The sequence below is a fragment of the Grammomys surdaster genome, unplaced genomic scaffold (genome assembly GCF_004785775.1).
Source record: "Grammomys surdaster isolate TR1022 unplaced genomic scaffold, NIH_TR_1.0 142, whole genome shotgun sequence".
Classification (NCBI taxonomy): domain Eukaryota; kingdom Metazoa; phylum Chordata; class Mammalia; order Rodentia; family Muridae; genus Grammomys; species Grammomys surdaster.
In genome coordinates this window covers 936,837-956,396 of record NW_021604600.1, presented here as the reverse complement: position 1 = coordinate 956,396, position 19,560 = coordinate 936,837, and the positions used below count along the sequence as shown (strand labels likewise).

General features: G+C 43.3%; 1 protein-coding gene across 1 annotated transcript in view; it reads left to right on the top strand.

Moving 5' to 3' along the window:
* Dnah3 (dynein axonemal heavy chain 3) overlaps positions 1-17,423 on the top strand; it is a 162,689-nt gene extending 145,266 nt beyond the window's left edge. The window contains exons 54-61 of the mRNA XM_028764257.1: positions 1,275-1,519; positions 3,394-3,510; positions 7,355-7,509; positions 9,532-9,699; positions 11,275-11,417; positions 13,535-13,739; positions 15,178-15,315; positions 17,070-17,423. Of these exons, the coding sequence (XP_028620090.1) occupies positions 1,275-1,519; positions 3,394-3,510; positions 7,355-7,509; positions 9,532-9,699; positions 11,275-11,417; positions 13,535-13,739; positions 15,178-15,315; positions 17,070-17,423 (1,525 nt within the window). The remainder of the gene's footprint in view (positions 1-1,274; positions 1,520-3,393; positions 3,511-7,354; positions 7,510-9,531; positions 9,700-11,274; positions 11,418-13,534; positions 13,740-15,177; positions 15,316-17,069) is intronic.
* Positions 17,424-19,560: the final 2,137 nt, after the last annotated feature.

Here is a 19,560-nt window from a genome sequence, read left to right as displayed (position 1 = left end):
CAGAGTCCCTCACAAAGTTCCGCTAGAGCAGCAGTAGACTGGCAAAGTCAGGTGTCATGACAAGCTCACATACAAAAGGCCTGACCAGGCTATCACTATGGGACACCCAGGAAGACCTGTCCTCAGTGATGGGCTCAGCAGAGAGGCACAGTGCTGTAGTTAGCGACTCAAATGAGCTTGTCTATAGATTCAAGCTTGGCAAAGTTGACATAGACCTTGAGGGAGAAGTTTTATACTCAGCGTGAACTGTTTTCAATCAAGTTTACAATGTCCAAGGACACCTCTGCCTCATATACCAGCAATATCTCTACATGTTCCTGCTGCCCAGCCCACCTAGACAACAGAGGGCTTCCTGTAGGGGTGTGAGGTCCAACCTTGGACCACAGGAACTGGAGAGAAGGCACAGAGCCTTGGGCACCCGTCTGTAGCCAACCCAGGTTCAGGGTCGCCTGCTAGAATGCCTACCACCATTTTCTGGCATAGACAACTTAGTTCTGCCACTGAGTTCTTGAGGGCTCACAGTGAAGGATGTGAAGGATTCCGATGCAGTATCCTATCATAGGACCAACTCCTTCCACAATCTTATTGGCCTGAGGCTATGTTGTATTAAGCCTCCACTCACAGGCAACTGCCCAGAGCATGTTACCTGCCCAGCATTAGGCAAGTCATTCTGTGCCTGGGCCCTGGGGGAATGATGCTCAATCAGGTAGGATTTGGCAAGACTGTTTTAAAAACAATTATTCAATTATTATCATTGAAAGTACCACTTGCTCTAGCACTGCTGTTCACTCTTCTAATCTGAATTTCTGGGTTTCATGAAGTTTTCACAAAAGAGAATAACAATTGCATTCATGGTCTGAAGAGTAGAAGCAGACAGACTTCAAATTTACTTTCAACTCAGGTTTATCTTACTCCAGACCAGGGACTTGATTGGCTTGAGAGCTAAATCCAGCCTGTTACATTTCTGACACAGCTTGCCATCTAATTTGTAAATAGCTGGAAAAAAATCCCTAAAAATGTAATATCTTATGATATGAAAATTATATAAAAATCAAATTTTGTTGTCCATATGTCATTTATTGAAAAACACTCATAGTTATTCATATATTGTCTGTGTCTAGTTTATTTGAGCAGGTACTACGTAAATCAAAGCCTAAAATGTTCATTATTCTGTCATTTGTGATGGTGGTTAATAATGGTAGCTATTATTTTTGTTAGTTTACCAATGCAACTTATCGTGTTACTCTGAACGGTTGTATCTTTTGCATTTCCAGGCTCTGGCTAACTAGCTATCCATCAGAGAAGTTTCCCGTCAGCATTCTTCAAAATGGGATAAAAATGACCAATGAGCCTCCCAAAGGACTCAGGGCCAACCTTCTGCGTTCCTACCTCAATGACCCAATCTCAGACCCTGTGTTCTTCCAGAGCTGTACAAAGCCAGTTATGTGGCAAAAACTGTTGTTTGGACTTTGCTTTTTCCATGCCATTGTCCAGGAGAGGAGGAACTATGGAGCCCTAGGTGAGACATGACAGTGTATCCAGGTGGACCACAGGTGGAATCTGGAGGTTTGCAGTCAGATGGTGTGTGGCCAGTAAAATAATTTACATGCTCCAGGAATGACTAAGGAAATACATATGCTAAGTATGAATTGTTATTTGTCTGGAATTAAACTCTCATTTTAATATCCCCCCACCCCCGCCAAAATCTGGCAAACTTATAACCAAGTGTATGTATATGGTGATACTCAGAGATGAGGAGCATAGAGACCCGAGCCTTTGACTTCCATCCCAGCACCTACATAAACAGTTGGCATGGCGGCATGGGTTTGTAATCTCAGTGCTGGGAAGGTGGGCTGGATGCGCCATCTGGGCTTGTCATAAAGCCAGTCTCGTGAGCTCCAAGTCCCAGGAAGAGACTCTTTCTCAAAAAAAAAAAAAAAAAAAAGGTGTATGGTATCTGAGGAATAATATCCAAGGTTAATCTTCCACATCCGCATGCATGCACACACACAAACACACACAAAAGTGATCTTCCAAAATTAGGGGGGGGGGAATCCCCACCTAGTGGCGTAGGTGATGAGAGGAACATATTTATTTTAGGTATAATAAGCATTCTCTGGAGAGATGTCACCAAGTAAACTACAGCCTGAGTTAACTGCCATTACATGTGCATAGTGATGAAAGACAAGAATACACCTGGCCTTAAAAAATCATAATGCATTTATTTATCAATGGAGACTAATGGATAACTAAATAACCTTGTTAGAAGACTATCAAACTGCTGTCATCCTGTCCTCCATGTTAGATGAGCTGTCTCATCTATGGGCTGCTTTTGATCTTGTTCAATAGATTTGAAGGAACCACTGTGGGGACTGTAGCAGTTCTTTTGGGTTGACCTGCTTTTCATGTATCCTCTCCTTCTCACCTTAATCTCTCCCTCTAACCCCCATCCTTCCTGTCCTATATAGCCATTTTCCCCATCCCACCCCTTTCCTCCCCTTCCACCTAATCCCCTCCTCCTATCCTCTCTCCCCATCCCTATCTTCCCCCTTTCACCTCTTCTCCTTTCACACAGAACTCCAGAAATCTCTGCAGTGGTTTATATCAAAACCACTATTGTTTTTCCCAGCATATGAGTTTTATTAAGTTATATTTTTAATTTAAATAGCATTATTTAGGAGGAAATTAACTTTCTTTGCAAGGGGCTGGAGAGATGGTTCAATGTTTGACAGCATTGGTCCCTCTTACACAGGACTCAGATTCAATCCCTCATGGTGGCTTACAAATCTGTAACTTCAGTTCCAAGAGAGCCAATGCCTCTAGAATTCTGACCTCTGCAGGCACCAGGCACACACATGGTGCAGACATACATGCAGACTAAACTCTCATAAACATGAAACACAAATAATTTGGAAAAAGTTGGTCTATGAAATCATTAACCCTGGAAGTTCTGTCGCAATTTCTGTAAGGCTGGCCATGCAGTTCACAGTCCTTCCATGGATGCAGGAGGATGTTTCCAAGCTTCACTCTGCCACCCAGCCTTAGCTCCTGCTCTCAACTATGCTTTACATGTTATTTTTGGAGCCCTGTGCTTTACCACAGTCTTCCAGGCAGGCTGAATAAATCCTGTCTCACAGATCCCAGGATGTTAACATCTTCCTTAGCAAATGGGGAGATCCATAAGGAAACTGATTTTAGGATGGGTGTTTTCTCAGGCAGAATGGCTGCCATTTTGGCAATAAATCAAGGCAAATAGTTGGCTAGGTGCTGGATACTCACAGGGTTGAAAGAAGCCCTTGATCCATAATGATGCTTACCTTACAAGCTCAGTCTCTGAGTGGAAATTAAGAGCTTTCAGCTCTGAAGCCTGTAATTCTTCTCTGTCTCTTTCAGGTTGGAACATCCCTTATGAATTCAATGAATCTGACCTGAGGATTAGCATGCGGCAGATCCAGATGTTTCTCAATGATTACAAAGAGGTTCCCTTTGAGGCTCTGACCTACCTGACAGGTATTTGTGGACAGAGTTTTGCTGCCCTAATCTTCTGGTGCCATTTTCCACGTCCCGGCCCTTCAGCTCCTAGCCTCCCTTAGGCCTCCCCCTCCCTTACTCATTCAACAAGTATTGATCGCGTTCTAATGCTTTGTCATATTGGATACAAACAAAACCGGAATTTAAGACATAGGCTTCTATGGTGATTCACAGTCTAAGATGGTAGAAAACTATAAATAAATAATGTTTATTCATTTATATTATAAATATATATACTATATATGACAATAGAGTGTTAAGTACACTAACATAAATATTTATGGGTCGAAGAGACAGGTTGAAGATACAGTCCATCAATTACTTGCTACACAACCATGAAGACCTGAACTCACCCTTAGAAAGACCCAGAATACGCATAAAAATCTTGGTGCTTTGGCATGTGCTTGTAATCCCAATGCCAGAGAGGAAGAGACAGATGGTTAGAGTTTGCTAGCCAGCAGCATAGCATAAATAGCAAGTACCAGGACAGTGAGGGATGTCGCTTCATTAAACAAGGTGGACAGTGCCTGAACAGGCACACCTGAGGTCTCCACATATATGTGCACATACAGGCATATGTAAAAGATAGAAGAGCTAACTAGGTGTCTGCTTTTTCACAGTACTGTAGAGGCATGAGTATTCCTAGGTAAGTAAGTGTAACCGCCTGAGCTGCCCCACGTTTGGGGGCCACTTTGTAACGGCCCGTTCTGCTGCTCCGGTCCACGAGTCAGGGTCTAGCAAGAGAGAGAGTGGGGACGGAGGGGTGAGATACACGAAGAATGAAGACAAGACAGAGGGTCTGAACAAGTCTCTCTTATTAAAAGGAAATCCTGGGTATTTATACCCTTTACTACGTGCTTTGCCCTCATGGACAAGCACAGCTGGAGGCACTATGTCATGTGCCTTGCAGCGTGGATATCACATGCACCTAGCTAGCATCGTGGAGACCATGTGCTCCTAGCTGCTGGCAGCACTAAACAGCAAAACAAGATATGTGAGAAAAACAAGATGTTTATCAGAGTGTGCTCAGCTGTTGTGGGCTGTTGAAAACAAGTCTCTTGTCACGATATATGGCTCGAGATGGCTGCAAAGATGATAGCCATTTTCGGCTAGGAGTTGGCTCCCAACAAGTAAGTACTGGGGGAACCAGGAATGTTAATCATGCAGGGTTGTCTTCTCAGTGGGGGAAAGGTATACCTGGTTTCTACTCAGAAGGCTGCGAGTGGATGTTGATAGTAACCTGGTGACCTGTGCTACCTGTAGAGCCAGACCACACCCCAACACCCTAGAATGTTTCTCTCAGACTGTCCCTCCCTAGATCTTTATCTTTGTCTTCGTTCTTTATCTTTATTGTTGTTTCTTGGTCAATAGAGGAGATGCCAAGTGTACTTCCTAGCCCAGTGCTTTTATATTATCTCTGTTAGAGATTCTTACACCAGATCCTAGATCCATAAGCTATAAAACCCATCTTCATGTGTACTCTGCAAAAGAGTTTTCACAGCTGAAGCTTTTGTGTGCTCATGAGATTATTGTTACTGGGAAACATTATTTTTTCCAAAATTGTACTTGATGTAAATATGTCTAAAATAAACTGACCGGATGTCAGACTCCAGAAGTTTGAACCAGCACCCACTAAGTCATGCTGGACCAAGTTTCCTTCTCATGCTTTGATGCTTGCAGGGATCCTTACCCCCATAGGACCTGGGTTTGTTTTCCAGCACCCACATGGTGGCTAATGCCTGTAACTCCAGTTCTAGGGATCCAATGCCTTCTTCTGGCCTTCTCAAGCACTACACACACATAGTGCATAGACATACGAGTGGGCAGAATATCCATGAACACAAAGTAAGAATTCTAAAACATTTTAACAAAGTCAAGCATTTCTAAAACAGAAAGGCAACACCATGATTACATCTCAGAGTAGGGGAAGACTCCTGGAAAACATTTAGAAGTTTTAAGAAGAGTTTTAAGAAGAGTGAGGGCTCAGTAGTAGAGTTACAAAAAGAAGGAAGAAGAGAGGGTAGGGAGGGAAGAAGTGTATTTCCAACATGAGATCTTCAAGTGGGAATGGTTTAAGCTGTTTGTATCAAAGCAATTCCTTTACCCTGATCACCATAATATATACTAGTCCACAATATGGAAGAATTCAGATGGAAAAAATTTGCCCATGGCTCTTAAAGAATACACAGTATAATTCCAAGGAAAGAAGAGAAAATAGAATGTGTTTCATTAACTAATATAATTTGGCCAAAGGTCCATATGCAGCTCATTAGAAAGACTGCAGCATCTTAAAGATCTTACACAGGTTCTCCCTTCAGGTCCACAAGTGAAGAGTTTGTCCAGATCCTTTCACCAAGTACTAAAATTCCCTTTACGTTCATGCTCCAGATACACCACCTGAAATCTGCATGCTAGTAACCATGTACAATTTTGTTGTGCAACAAAGGAGTCCAACACTTGGAGTGGTGGTGATACTGAGCATTTCTGCCCTACCTCTTTGGATAGTTGGCAATATCTGGAGGTGGTTTTGGTTTTTCACAATGAAGATGAAAATGCTATTCATATCTAATGAGGAGAGGTCAGAGGTGCAGTTAAATGTGTAAAGTGTAAAGCATGTCATGTCTCACCATACCTAGCTCAAAAGCCACTCCCTCATTCTTTTTAAATACTGCATGTAGTTTTAGGCTTTATATAAACCTCCTTGTGGTTGAAATCATCTGCAGTGTGTTCCAACTGAACTTTGCTGAAGGCCTGGGGATGTTCATAGAGCTACAGAAGTCCAGATGACCTGGCTTATGTGAAGCTGCTCTTGCACTATTCACCTTACTCAGTATGAGTTTCTGGTAGCTTAATTAGCTATTCGAGATCCACCTCCTAGGCAATGAGGCTCCTCAAACTTGGGTCACTTACCCTCCTCTCTAACTTGATTCTAATTTCCCTTCCCAGATATGGAAAATGAACCTACTTTTCTGGGTGCCCTGTGTGTGTTTGTGTGTGTGTGTGTGTGTGTGTGCACAAGTACAGTCTGGGCTTACTGTCCCTTTCAAATAATTTCCTAATTATTTTTTAAATTTGTTTTTGTTTGTTTGCTTGTTTGTTTGTTTTGAGATACAATCTCTCTTTGTAGCCCTGGCTGTCCTGTAATTCACTGTGTAGACTAGGCTGGCTTCAAATTCACAGGGATCAGCCTGCCTCTGATTTCCAAGTGCTGTGATCAAAGGTGTACGCTACCACACCTGATGAATTTCCTAATTCCTTTTATAAAAATCTGAAAACAGAAATCTTGGTTCCCTAGAATGATTTGAGGAGGAGGAGGTGGCTCAGAGTTGAGAAAGTAGTATGTGCAGAAGATAACCTCGCCTTTCTAAAACGTGTATTTGTAAGCATCATCTCATCTTATCCACTGGATCCTTCAGTTAGCACTGCTCTCTGACCAATGAGAAAAAGCTACTGTCAGGATGGAAATAGAACTCAAGACCATCTCATTCCAAAATCTTTAGCTTAAATCACATCTTACATATATATATTTAAATACTCAGGAAAATAAATGCCTGAAAGATTCCTTCACATGAATTGTTATCTTTCATGATTATATCATTGTTTCTTCCAGATCAACTCTCTTTCTGAACATGTATTATTTTTGATAACCACCGTGCTTCACAAAAGACCCTTCCAATCAAGGCTGGGTGTGGTACCAGCAACCTTGTGTCCTTAGACCACTTGTGCTCCAATAGGGTTTCTTGACTAGAAGAAACTGCTGCTCAAAGCAAATTCACAACCTTCTTTGTTGTGCTCAGCTTCTTCTGCTGTCTGTTGCCCCCAGGGGAATGTAATTATGGAGGCAGAGTGACCGATGACAAAGACAGGCGTCTCCTGCTGTCCCTCCTGTCCACGTTCTACTGTAAGGAAATTGAAACAGATAACTACCACATTGCTCCTGGAGAGGCTTACGTCATCCCTCCCCATGGCTCCTACCAGGTAAAGGATGCTCCTCTTGTCTTTACTCTCAGAGAGACTGAAGCTCGGGGCTACAGTATTTCCAAGGAAAGCCCAAGGATTCAGACTTGGACTTCCTTACTGGGGTCCATAATGTTAGTAATATTCTATGGAGCCTCCAAGAGAGATGCTGTTGTCACTGTTTAATGAATGCTGAACGTTGGGGGCAGATAGGATCTTTCAAGTTACCCGAGCAATGAGGAGAGAAAGTGAGAGTTAAAGTGAAGGCTTAGGAGGATTGGGAGATGGCTCAGTGGACAAAGTGCTTGACATGCAAGTGTCAGGACTAGAGTTTGGATCATGCAGAGTCCCCATACTAAATGTAGTACTTTACACCTATAATCCCAGAACACATATAGCAGGAGGGAGGCAGAGCTAGGGATATCCGTGGGATCTTGTGGTCCAGCTAGCCTGATAAACAGTGATGGTGATGAAGAACAAGAAACCATACCTCTGCGGTAAAAGATGAGGACCAACATCCAAGGTTGTCATCTGACCTTCACATGCACTCCATGGCACATTCATGCCTACACACACACACACCACACAGACACACACACACTCACATACATCTGGCCATGGTGGCATAAAGCCATAATCTCAGTTCTCACTGAGCTATATTGGAATTGTAGATATGAAGCCAACTTGAGCTACATATTAAGATATTGTCTTTTTTTTTATAGTGAAGGAGAAAGGACAGAACAACTAGATAAGGAAATAAGAGAAATATAAAAACAAGAACTGTGGAGGAAGGCTGTAAAAGACTGTGCTCTTCCCACTATGAGCCTTTGAAGACCTCCACAGAGGGGAGACCCTCACTCAAGTCTCAGAAAGTTGTGACCACCCAGTAATCTGCTTGAGACACCATGTACCGGAGCAATAGCGAGGTTTATTAGGGCATGTGACAGCTAGCTGTGGGTCAATTCGTATGCCCACGCAGGAGCTGAATTGACCCCGACAGCCAGTTTGAGAGGGGTTTTTAAGGGGAAAACCCACAAACCACGGAATGGGGAGGGGGTGAGGGGTTGTTAGGGTGGCACAACATAAAAATAATGGAACATTCCAAAGGAACCCAACCTACATGAGTCAGGGTCAGGTGAAAACACTCTGTACGCTTATCTTTCTCAAGAATGTGGTCCTGCCCTGTTACTTCAGCCTTGCCCTGTAACACTGCGGTTCCCAGCTTGGTTCCCAGCTTGGTTCCCAGCTTGGTTCCCAGCTTGGTTCCCAGTTTGGTTCTCAGTTTGGTTCTCAGCTTGGTTCTCAGCTTGGTTCCCAGCTTGGTTCCACCTAGTTCACTTGCATTCTTTCCTTTCTCTTTTCAATAGGCCAGTTCCAGTAATGGTGACTGGTCTTTCCACATTCCTAACTTGCTTCATGGCTCAGTTTCTCAGAAAATTTTCCATGTCCTTATAAAGAAAGCCTAAAGAATATTTTATATGTCTAAAAAGGATTCTATATACCCAGTATCTATAATTTTTCACTCTACACCTTCTTTTTTTGTTGTTTTGTTTTGTTTTTCAAGGCTGGCCTCCAACTCAGAAATCCGCCTGCCTCTGCCTCCCAAGTGCTGGGATTAAAGACATGCGCAACCACCGCCCAGCAATGAGCCTTCTTTATGAGTTTGTCTGTCTCCTCATTTACAGATAAATAGAATTGGGATTTTAAGATGCTTGGCTCCAGGTTACAGTTAGTTTGCAACTGAACACTGGGATCCAAACCCAGATCTATGCAACTCTAAAGCTGACTATATAGGAACAAAGAGAAGGTCAAAGGTGGGAAGAAAACTACTCAAGGCTATCTGGTGCTCTTCAGAAAACTGCAGAAGGATAGCCTAGGGTTTACTCAAAGGATAGCTAGGGTTTGTCCAGGCTAGCAAATGGAAGTAGTGCTAATGATACAATGCGATTGATTCCTTTTTGAGAGGGGCTTAGTGAAGCCCTTGGTCACCTCGTAGGACCTCAGTGGATCTTCACTGATACCAATTGAAGATTTCCTTTCCAGTCTTACATTGAGTATCTCAGGACCCTCCCCATCACAGCACCCCCTGGAGTATTTGGTCTCCATGAGAATGCTGACATCACCAAGGACAATCAGGAAACCAACCAGCTCTTCCAAGGAGTGCTGTTGACCCTCCCAAGACAGTCCGGAGGGAGTGGGAAGTCTCCTCAGGTAACCAGGCTTCCCTCTGGTGGTTATTCAAGACTACAGGTGGTAACTGGGAAGGCAGGAACATGGGGGCCTAGTATCTATCTCTGGGCTAGGTGCTTTGGTGCTACTGCCAGCTCCTTAAATACAGAACACAAAGGAAACAGATTCCAAAATGCCGGTTATTTCTGTTAAAAAAAAAAAAAAACACTTCATGGATTCTCCTATATCAAATATCACCTATACTCTACATATATATTTTGGCTCAGAAATATCTATTTTAAAAATTGCAAGTGAAAACTGTTAGTGGAGTCCTAATATAATTTCCATTAAGTTGTGATTGGGACAGAAGGAAGGAGGAAAAGAAGACAAACTGAATTTTAAGTTCTAGGGTGATATTGAGAGCCAAAGTCCTAGAGCTGAGGCTTTGCTGGCCTCTTGTTAAAGGGGGGGATGGGTCCTTGAGGCTTTGCTGGCTTCTTGTTAAAGGGGGGGATGGGTCCTTGAGGCTTTGCTGGACTCTAGTTAAAGGGAAGGGTGGGTCCTTGAGGGTTAGAGAACTGTCAAATTAGTACCAATATGAGACCTTCTGTTTGGAAGGAATGGAAAGAGAAGGACATCAAGACTTGAAAAGGTTAATTCTCTAACTGTGTAATTCAAAATTGTTTACACCCACAGTTGGACTGGGGTACTTCTAGCAGTCCCAGTGCATACTGTGTGAAGCACTAGCCTATTCAGAGAATAAGTGAAAAAAAACAAAACCAAAATTCCTTAAGAGAAATGACTTGACCTGCCAGCTTCATGGCCTTCATAAAATCAATGGGAAAGCCAGACTCAAACTGTGTCTCCTGTTTGAGACTCCTCTCTCTCCCTCTTTCCCTCCCTCCCCCTCTTGTCCTCCCTCCCCGTCTCACCCTCCCTCAACCCCTCCCTTTCTCCCTCCCATCCTGCCTTCCCCTTCTCCTCCTGAGCTGCCTCCCATCTGACACTTGTCAGTTTTGAACCTTGCTGATGGTGTTCATTCACTTTAAGTGGTAATTGGTGTGGATCACACCATTCTAGTTGGTGTGTCCTAATATATGGCTAGGGAAGGAACTGCTGTCTAACCAACCAGCCCCACTAGGGTAGGGGGGCTATCTGGCTCTGCCTCTTTGGTCTGTCCTCTTTGGTCTACTGTTTCATTCCCTACTTGGCTAATCCCAGTGCCAAAGGCTTGTCTTGCTCAATGCTGGAGTCAGATGTACTACCTTCCCAAGTGTCACTGGCATTGAGAAAGAGTTCCCAACTTTGAGAGCTGTGGGGAATTCTCATTGGGGGTGACTTTGAAATTAGGGCCAGCCCTCAGGGGCTACCTGACTGATTAAGGAATGCCCTGTCTGGCCACAGCTGCAAGGACAGGGCTGTCATTGCTCATTATTTTGACATTCTGGAAAATGTCCTCTCCAAGGATAGTGCTAATAATTGCCCTCCTTCCCTCTGAGGGGCAGAACTGGCTTCTGTGGCAAAGTTCCCAGGAAGGGCCAATGCTTATATCAAGTGTCTCCAAATAAAGCCTGCTGGTGTTATTTCTCATTTTCTTTCTCTTGTCTGTACTTAAAGGAAGTGGTTGAGGAGCTGGCCCAGGATATACTCTCCAAGCTTCCCAACGACTTTAACCTGGAAGAGGTAATGAAGAAGTACCCTGTGGTCTATAAGGAGTCTATGAATACCGTCCTAAGGCAGGAGCTCATCAGATTCAACAGGTGGGCCTGATGATCTTGCTTGGAGTTTGAAAGTTGGAGCCTGTGGAGTAGTATTTAAAAGGGACACTTGATAAGATATTGCTGTGCAGAGAAAGTTGTTTGCTCTACCCAAGGGGAGAGCTGTAAAATGGTGACCCCATGTGCTGGCCACATATTAAATCACGCCCACTCCTCTCTCCTGCTAGTAGCAAAAGTAGTCATCAAAGCAGTTTTGCATGAGCCCCTAGAATCAGATATGACTCCCGACGCTATTCATAGTTCTCATTAGAACCAGACACAATTAGTGTGATGTGACATTACTAATTTCTACCACTACTTTACAGATGAGAAAACTCAGCAAAATGAGCTAAGTCCTCATTCATCCAGATACTCGCTCTCATGCCTTTCCTTCCATGTTTCTCAGTCTCACCTCAGACCACTGAGACTCTTCCTTGATAGTGGCCAGGATCTTCAGTGGCTGTTTTGATAACAGAGAATAGGGCAACAAATCCCTATTGTCAATAGGAGTCTACTGTCCTTTCATGTTTCTGGTTTCTGTCCATCCATTCGTGGGAGGGGAAGTCCAAAACAGTTTAGTTTCTGATTCAGGGGTCTGTGACTGTGTCTTCTGGGGCAAGAATTTATTAGGTACTAAGACCTTGAAAGTGACAGTGGTCATAGCTGCAAGAACAGAACAGGATAATAGGAAAGCTGTAATTATGTGTAACAGAGATCTGTGATGCTACACCCAGGCGGCAGCTTTGTCCCCCAACTCCTCACAAAGCATTCCTCCTGCTATGAATTTTTGAATTTGTTCACATTCTTGCCCAATTGGTTGAGATTTTATAAGTTCTTTTAGGTAGCAGGATTTGGGAGTGGGCACACTCAGGTGAACTCCTCTGGGATGAGGCAGGACTTAGAGCAGAGAGGTCAGAAAGAGGCAGGTAGTCTTGCCCACTTGCAGGTTGCCCTTCCTCATATATATACCTCATAGTCTGTAAAAAGAACAACTTTGGCAATGGAGATCAAAAGTCCTAAACCCATAGGTATTCATTAATCAAAAACCTATTACTAAGAAAGTAGTTAGAAATCTACACAAAAGCAGATATAAATGGATTTGTCTAGCAATGCTGTTTAAGAACGTGCAAATAATCCTTCCAACATGAGCCCTGGTCGTCTGGTACTCACTGTGTAGACCGTGAGTTCACATAGATCCACTTGCCTCCCTCTGCCTCTTTTTTTTTTGTTGTTTGTTTGTTTGTTTGTTTGTTTGTTTGTTTTTCGAGACAGAGTTTCTCTGTGTAGTCCTGGCTGTCCTGGAACTCACTCTGTAGACCAGGCTGGCCTCAAACTCAGAAATCCGCCTGCCTCTGCCTCCAAAGTGCTGGGATTAAAGGCATACGCCACCACTGCCCGGCGTCCCTCTGCCTCTTGAGTCTTGAGATGTGTGTGTCACTATATCCATCTTAAAAATAATATTTCAATGGTAGGGAAGTAGTTGAATACAATAGAATGCTGTATAGTCATTATAAAGGACAATTTAGGGGCTGGAGAAATAGCCCAAGGGTAAAGTGCTTTCTATGCCAGTATAGGGACCTGTGTCTAGATTCCCAGTACCCACAGAAAGCTTTGTCTGGTGATGGACACCAGTAATCACATCACAAGGAAGCAGAGAACCCCTGTGAGAGACCCTGTCTCAAAACAATAAGGTAAAGAGTCACCAAAGTCAACCTCTGGCTTCTATACATGCATGCATACTGCCATGAACATGTGCAACACATACACACAAAACAGCAACAGCACAATTTAGAACTTGGCTGTAGGGCATATGCTTGCAATTCTAGCACAAGAGGCTGTGGCAGTGACTCATCAAATTGGAAAGATTTCACTATGTGCTAAGAAAGATAAATTATAAAAAGGCAATATGGAATGACTTCATTAAAAATAAGGTTGTGTTTCTAAAGAAAACAAGAAAGACACACATCAAAATTATTTTTAGGTAGCACTGTTATGGGTGATTGAACTTTTTCTATCATTGACCTCTGAACAGGGAGAAAGATAAAAGGAACACATTTGCTGTACTTGGGCGGAAGGAACCCCTGCAAAGCCAGGCTCAGTCTGCTTCTTTATCCTTACAGGCTGACCAAAGTGGTTCGCAGAAGCCTTATTGATCTTGGCCGAGCCATCAAAGGGCAAGTCCTAATGTCCTCAGAGCTGGAGGAAGTCTTCAATAGTATGATCATGGGTAAAGTGCCAGCCATGTGGGCAGCCAAGTCCTACCCATCACTGAAGCCCCTGGGGGGCTATGTGGCTGACCTCTTGGCCCGCCTGAGCTTCTTCCAGGTACCTGGGAGTCTGGGTAATTGGATGCCTGGTAGCTCACTCAGGTGGAGTAGACATTGTGAGATAGCAGAAGAGAAGTTGGGGAGGAGGTTTGGCAGCTGGGTAGCATCCTGGCTGATTATTTGGGAGTGGTCTTTTCAGACTTGTGTCAGCAGGGAAGGGAGAGACTTTTCGAAAGTCCGTAGAGAAATTATTCTATAGAGGCAGGAGTAAAAACTAGAAAAATGTCACAACATGGAGGTCGATGGCACATACTTGGCCAATGGATATACTTAGTAAGGCTGTGTAGTAATGTAAATATTTTTGAGCTGATATATAGACACTGGGTATTTTACACATAGGGCTTGGGTTCCAGCTCTATGGTACAGTACTTGCTTAGCATTTGTCATGTCTAAATTCAATCTCTAGCATGAGAAAAATAAAAAGTAAATAAGCAAGCAAGCAAGCAAGCAAGCAAGCAAGCAAGCAAGCAAAAAACCCAGTCAGGAAAGGAGAAAGAAATCTAGATGTTTGTCCAGCAAAAACAGCTACCATCCCCAGCAAGTAATGTACCTCCATCTGTGCATGGCCACTCTTGCTGGGGATAGTAGCTGTTGCTCATGACAGAGGAGACATATATTGCCCTGCTCTGGTCCTTACCACTCCCTACTATGTTCCCAATTCAGTACTGCACCCATGCTTAAAGTAGAAATACTTTTTTTTTTGTACTTCATTTAAAAAATAGGAAAGTGCAAGTTAAACCAAGAGGACTCTTTTCGTCAAGAAAAACGAAAAAGCAAAGAGTATCATATCCATACCTCTCTTGGTTCTTTGAAGACTAATTTCACTGGGCTGGAGAGATGGTTCAGTGATTAAGAGTACCAGGTGCTCTTCCAGGCAGGGGATTCAGCTTCAAATCTCAGCACTCACATGGTGGCTGACAACTGTTACTCCAGTCCCAGGGAATCTGACACCATCTTCTGGCCTCAAGCATCGATCACATATATGATGGTGCACAGACAGATATGAATGTAGGCAAAGCACTCATACACATGGAATTTTGCTGGGTAGTGGTGGCTCATGGCTTTAGTCCCTGAATTAGTGAGGCATAGGCAGGCAGATCTCTGAGTTCAAGGCTGGCCTGTTTTACAGAGCAAGTTCTATAACAGCCAGGGCTACACAGGAAAACCCTGTCTTGTAAAAAATAAATTTATGTGTATGTGTGTATGTGTGTCTAGCTGTTAAGCACATGTGTTTGCTGGTTCCAGAATGCAGAAGTTGAATCCCTGGAGATGGTTATAAGCTGCCTGACATGGGTGTTAGGAATTAAAATCTGGTTCTCCACAAGGGCATCAGTGCCCTTAATCACTGAGCCATGTCTCCAGTCCCACGCTCATTTTTGCTTAACCTATCATTGATGCATTGTAGATTCTCAATTTTGACTTCTATGGATCTATAGGAATGGATCATCAAAGGCCCCCCTATAGTCTTTTGGATCTCTGGATTCTACTTCACACAGTCCTTTTTGACGGGAGTTTCTCAGAATTATGCCAGGAAATACACCATCCCCATTGACCACATTGGATTTGAATTTGAGGTAGGGATCTTGTGGGTTGGGACAGCCCAGGGGAATCAATCTAAGAAAAATTATATTGCTCATTTCCTTGTAAATACAAATATTTGGTTGTGTGGAGCAACAAATGTTTCTAAAGTGGAACATGTAAGGATTTTAGCATAGCGTAGGGTGGCTCCAGAAGCTATTCTTGACATAATCACAGAGCTGCTCCCAAGCCCTTGTTTCTGAGCATAGACAAAGGAATTTGGTGCCAGCAAGAGTGCTCAGCAGATAGAGAGGCTTGCATGCAAGCCTGGTAACTGGAGTTTGATTCTTGGGGTCCACATGAACGTGAGGAGAGAGAACAGACTCTTCAATGTTAGTCTTTGATATTCTCTCTCTCTCCCTCTCTCTCTCTCTCTCTCTCTCTCTCTCTCTCTCTCTCTCACACACACACACACACACACACACACACACACACGCACACACGCACACATACACACACAAGTAAATATATATTTAATAAATTAATCTTTGCAAATAAAAAGTCTGTCACCATCATGGCAAGAAAAATGAAAGCATTTCCCCTAACCCCTTCCTATTCTGCATCTTCATTTGGAAGAATTCTTTAGCTGGTCCTTAGAAATGGAAAATATTACCATTAGAATGATGTTAAATGGGGTTTGCAACCCTTTGGTCCATCATAATCTCTACTACTCCCTACAGACCTTACACTGTCTTCTGCTCTACAGGGAGGAATCCAAGATCATCGCCTCTCTATCTAAACCATCTCATCCAGAAGCTGTTGTAGTTTCATTGCTTGTGCGATGACAAAATACCCTGAGCTGAGTAGCTTAGTGGAGGAATTGACTCACAATTCCTAGTCCACCATTGTAGGAAAGTCAAGGCAGAAACATAAAGCAATAGTTCTCAAGCTTCCTAATGCTGTGACCCTTTTATACAGTTCCTCATGTTGTGGTGACCCCAAACCATAAAATTATTTTCATTGCTACTTAACTGTAATTTTGCTATTGTTAGGAGTTTCGAGGTAAATATGTGTTTTCTGGTGGTCTTAGGCGACCTCTGTGAATGAGTAGTCTGACCTACAGGCTGAGCACTGCTGGCTTAAGGCATCGGCAGAGAGAAGCACATGGATCCTTGCCTGCATGTTAGTACTCGGCTCCTGCTCTAGTCTTACACAGTCCAGGGCCCAGCTCATGAAAAGGTGCTGTCCACGTTTAGTGGCCTTCCCACCTCAATGAAGACAAGTTTCTCACAGATGCGCCCACAGGCCAGGCCAGCATAGACAACCCCTCACTGAGGCATGGTTGACATTTAAAACTAACCAGCACGCCAGCTCACTTTTCAGGCATTCTCTGAGCTGGTTCTTTAGTCAGGACAAGTCTTTAAAGCAGAGAAACCGACTTTAAAAAAAAAGGAAATAAAAATTTTCTTATTCTGCTTCACCTCTCACCCCAGAACTGTTTCACCAGCCCGCCTCTGATTCAGAATCTGACCCTTCATTTCCTAGATTCAGGTCCCAAAGGGGAGAAGTAATTGTGTAAGCTCACTAAGCTACATTCAATGTGGCCTCCTGACTCCTACTTTACTGCATTCTCTGTGTCCGCCATATGTAAGAGCCATATGTAAGAGCAGGAAGCTGTCTAGGAACTAGACTGGGCTCACATTTGATAAGACTTATCACAGAAGCTGATCTGGCAGCCAGGTGGTTCTTATTAGTACCACATGTAAGGAAACTAGCATAGTATGAAACTCACAGCTTTCCACTCTTTCAGGTAACAGCAAAAGAAACAACAATGGAGAGTAGCCCAGAAGATGGGGCCTACATCAAAGGACTTTTCCTTGAGGGTGCCCGTTGGGACAGGGCAACCTTGCAGATTGGAGAATCTCTCCCCAAAATCCTCTATGACCCATTGCCCATCATTTGGCTGAAACCTGGAGAGAGTGCATCATTCCTGCATCAGGATATTTACGTGTGTCCGGTGTATAAGACGAGTGCTCGGAGAGGCACCCTCTCTACCACTGGCCACTCTACTAACTACGTCCTGTCCATTGAGCTTCCAACAGACATGCCCCAAAAGCACTGGATAAACCGAGGCGTGGCCTCACTGTGCCAGCTGGATAACTAATGGCAGGTGTCACAAAACCAAGAGTAAATGGTGTCATTCTCTATTACAATGTAGCCTTTTTTTTCTTGAGTTATACAGTAGGAAAGTGATCTAATAATTACATCAATAGATCCAGACATTTCACAGCAGCCCTGTAAAGTATGTTATTATCATTATTGTTATCATTTCATGGTTGCAGAAATCATGAGAAGGTAGGCAATGATCCCAAATCAGATAGCTACTAAATTGAAACACAGACAGTGTGACTCTCCACCTAGATTTGTGGTCATTTGACATAGGCTCATTTGAAGATATTTTCTTTACCTTGGGTTTTGCTGTAACTGTCACAGAATTTAAGCCACTTCTTTCCCTAACTGACCCACCTCTGTAGCATCACAGCCCCATTAGAGATCGAGAAGGGATTGATTTTTTTTTTTAAGTTCTTGGTATATTTTATTAAGACATTTTTGTGTGTATGTGTCTGAGTGTGAGTATGTGAGTACAGGTACCCAAGGAGGTTGGAAGAGAGTATTAAATCCTGGAAATAGTTACAAATAGTTGTGAGCTGCCATGTGGGTGCTGGGAACTGAACCCATGTTCTCTGTAGGAGTGACAAACAGTCTTAACCACTGAACTGTTTCTCCAGCTTTTACTTATAAATGAAAAGCAAATCTTACAAGCTTGGGTGGTGAGGATTATCACTTCTACTTTACTGGTGCTGATTAGGTTCCAGGCAGTCAGAGGTAGAAGTTCAGCTGCTACTTGGTGTCAAGGATGGAGTCCATGACCTTAAGCACTCCACTGAGCTACATTCCCAGATCAGCTTCCATCCCTTCTCTGTCAGTCACATGAATGGGCTAACTTCTCTCATCTCTCCTTCCTGGAGAAATGTGTACCTATTGTGCAAAGGGTTCATGCCCAGGCATTTGGCCAATTTGTTTATTCCCATGTGCTGGGAATGACTGTCCTCCCAACCTGGTGGCTCAGGGACATGAAAAAGCTTGCCTGAGGGTACCCCAGAGCTTGTACTGCCAGGTAGAAGTCCTCTGGCTCTCGAATCCATGTGTATTTTACTACCACATCCCAGAGCGAGACAAGACATCAAATTCCTGAGGTAGTCTTCCCCAGTTCTCTCATGTAGTTCTTGGGCTCTAAGTGGCTTTATTCGGGGTATTCAGAGTGGAGCAGAATTGGGTTGTTTGAGTCTTAATGTGTATGGTCTGGCTTTTCTACCTCTTCACTAAAAACAAATGCCTTGGTTCAAGACTTGTGACTATTCCTGAATGTGTCAAGCCTCAGATCAAAATAAAGGTATTCTAGAAACCTTGGGTTTCAATTTCGTCACAGTGTCAACCAAACTGAGATGAACACACTATCCAAGTGCCCAGAAAGAGTAAGTACATGGTAACAGAGACAATAAGGAAGTACACTTTTACTCAAAGAAGGTCACTAAAGGGTTTTTTAATTTTCTTTTTAAGAAAGAAACCTCCTTTTTCCCATTGTGTGGATAAATTCGAAAGCACTAACAGTTAGGATGACTGTATCATTCCAAATAAGATCAGTCATGTGAGATAGAAAGACAAGATCCAACCCTGTAACTCTTGAATGGTAGGTCAGTCATATTGCAGGCTGTGGAAGAGCTGGTGTGAGGGGGTTGCTAAGAGAGCAAATGAATTTTAATTAGAGTTATCTAACTCCAGCTTCATTCTGAAAAGCTGAGAGAGGCAAGGACTGCCTCATTCCTCCAGGGTCAAGGGACAAAATGTTTTTGTGTGGTGGATTACATTTTTGAAGTTTAAAGTATTTCCTCCAGTTTGAAAACAAAGATTGCCCTAAATTTGAGGTCACTTTCAGCTGGGGTCAATGTGGTAATGATGTTTCCTCCTGGGAAAGGAAATATGTTCTTCAGTAATCATGGTGAGTTAGAGGCTAGAGTCCTGGGCAAAGATGGTCAGAGCTTAACTCGACAAGAAACAGCAAGCTCTGCTATAAATAGCTCAGCAGATGACATCAGGCAAACCTGGTGTATTAGTCAGGGTTCTCTAGAGGAACAGAACTGATAGAATGAGAATATCTCTCTCTCTCTGAATCTCTCTCTCTCTGAATCTCTCTCTCTCTGAATCTCTCTCTCTCTCTCTCTCTCTCTCTCTCTCTCTCA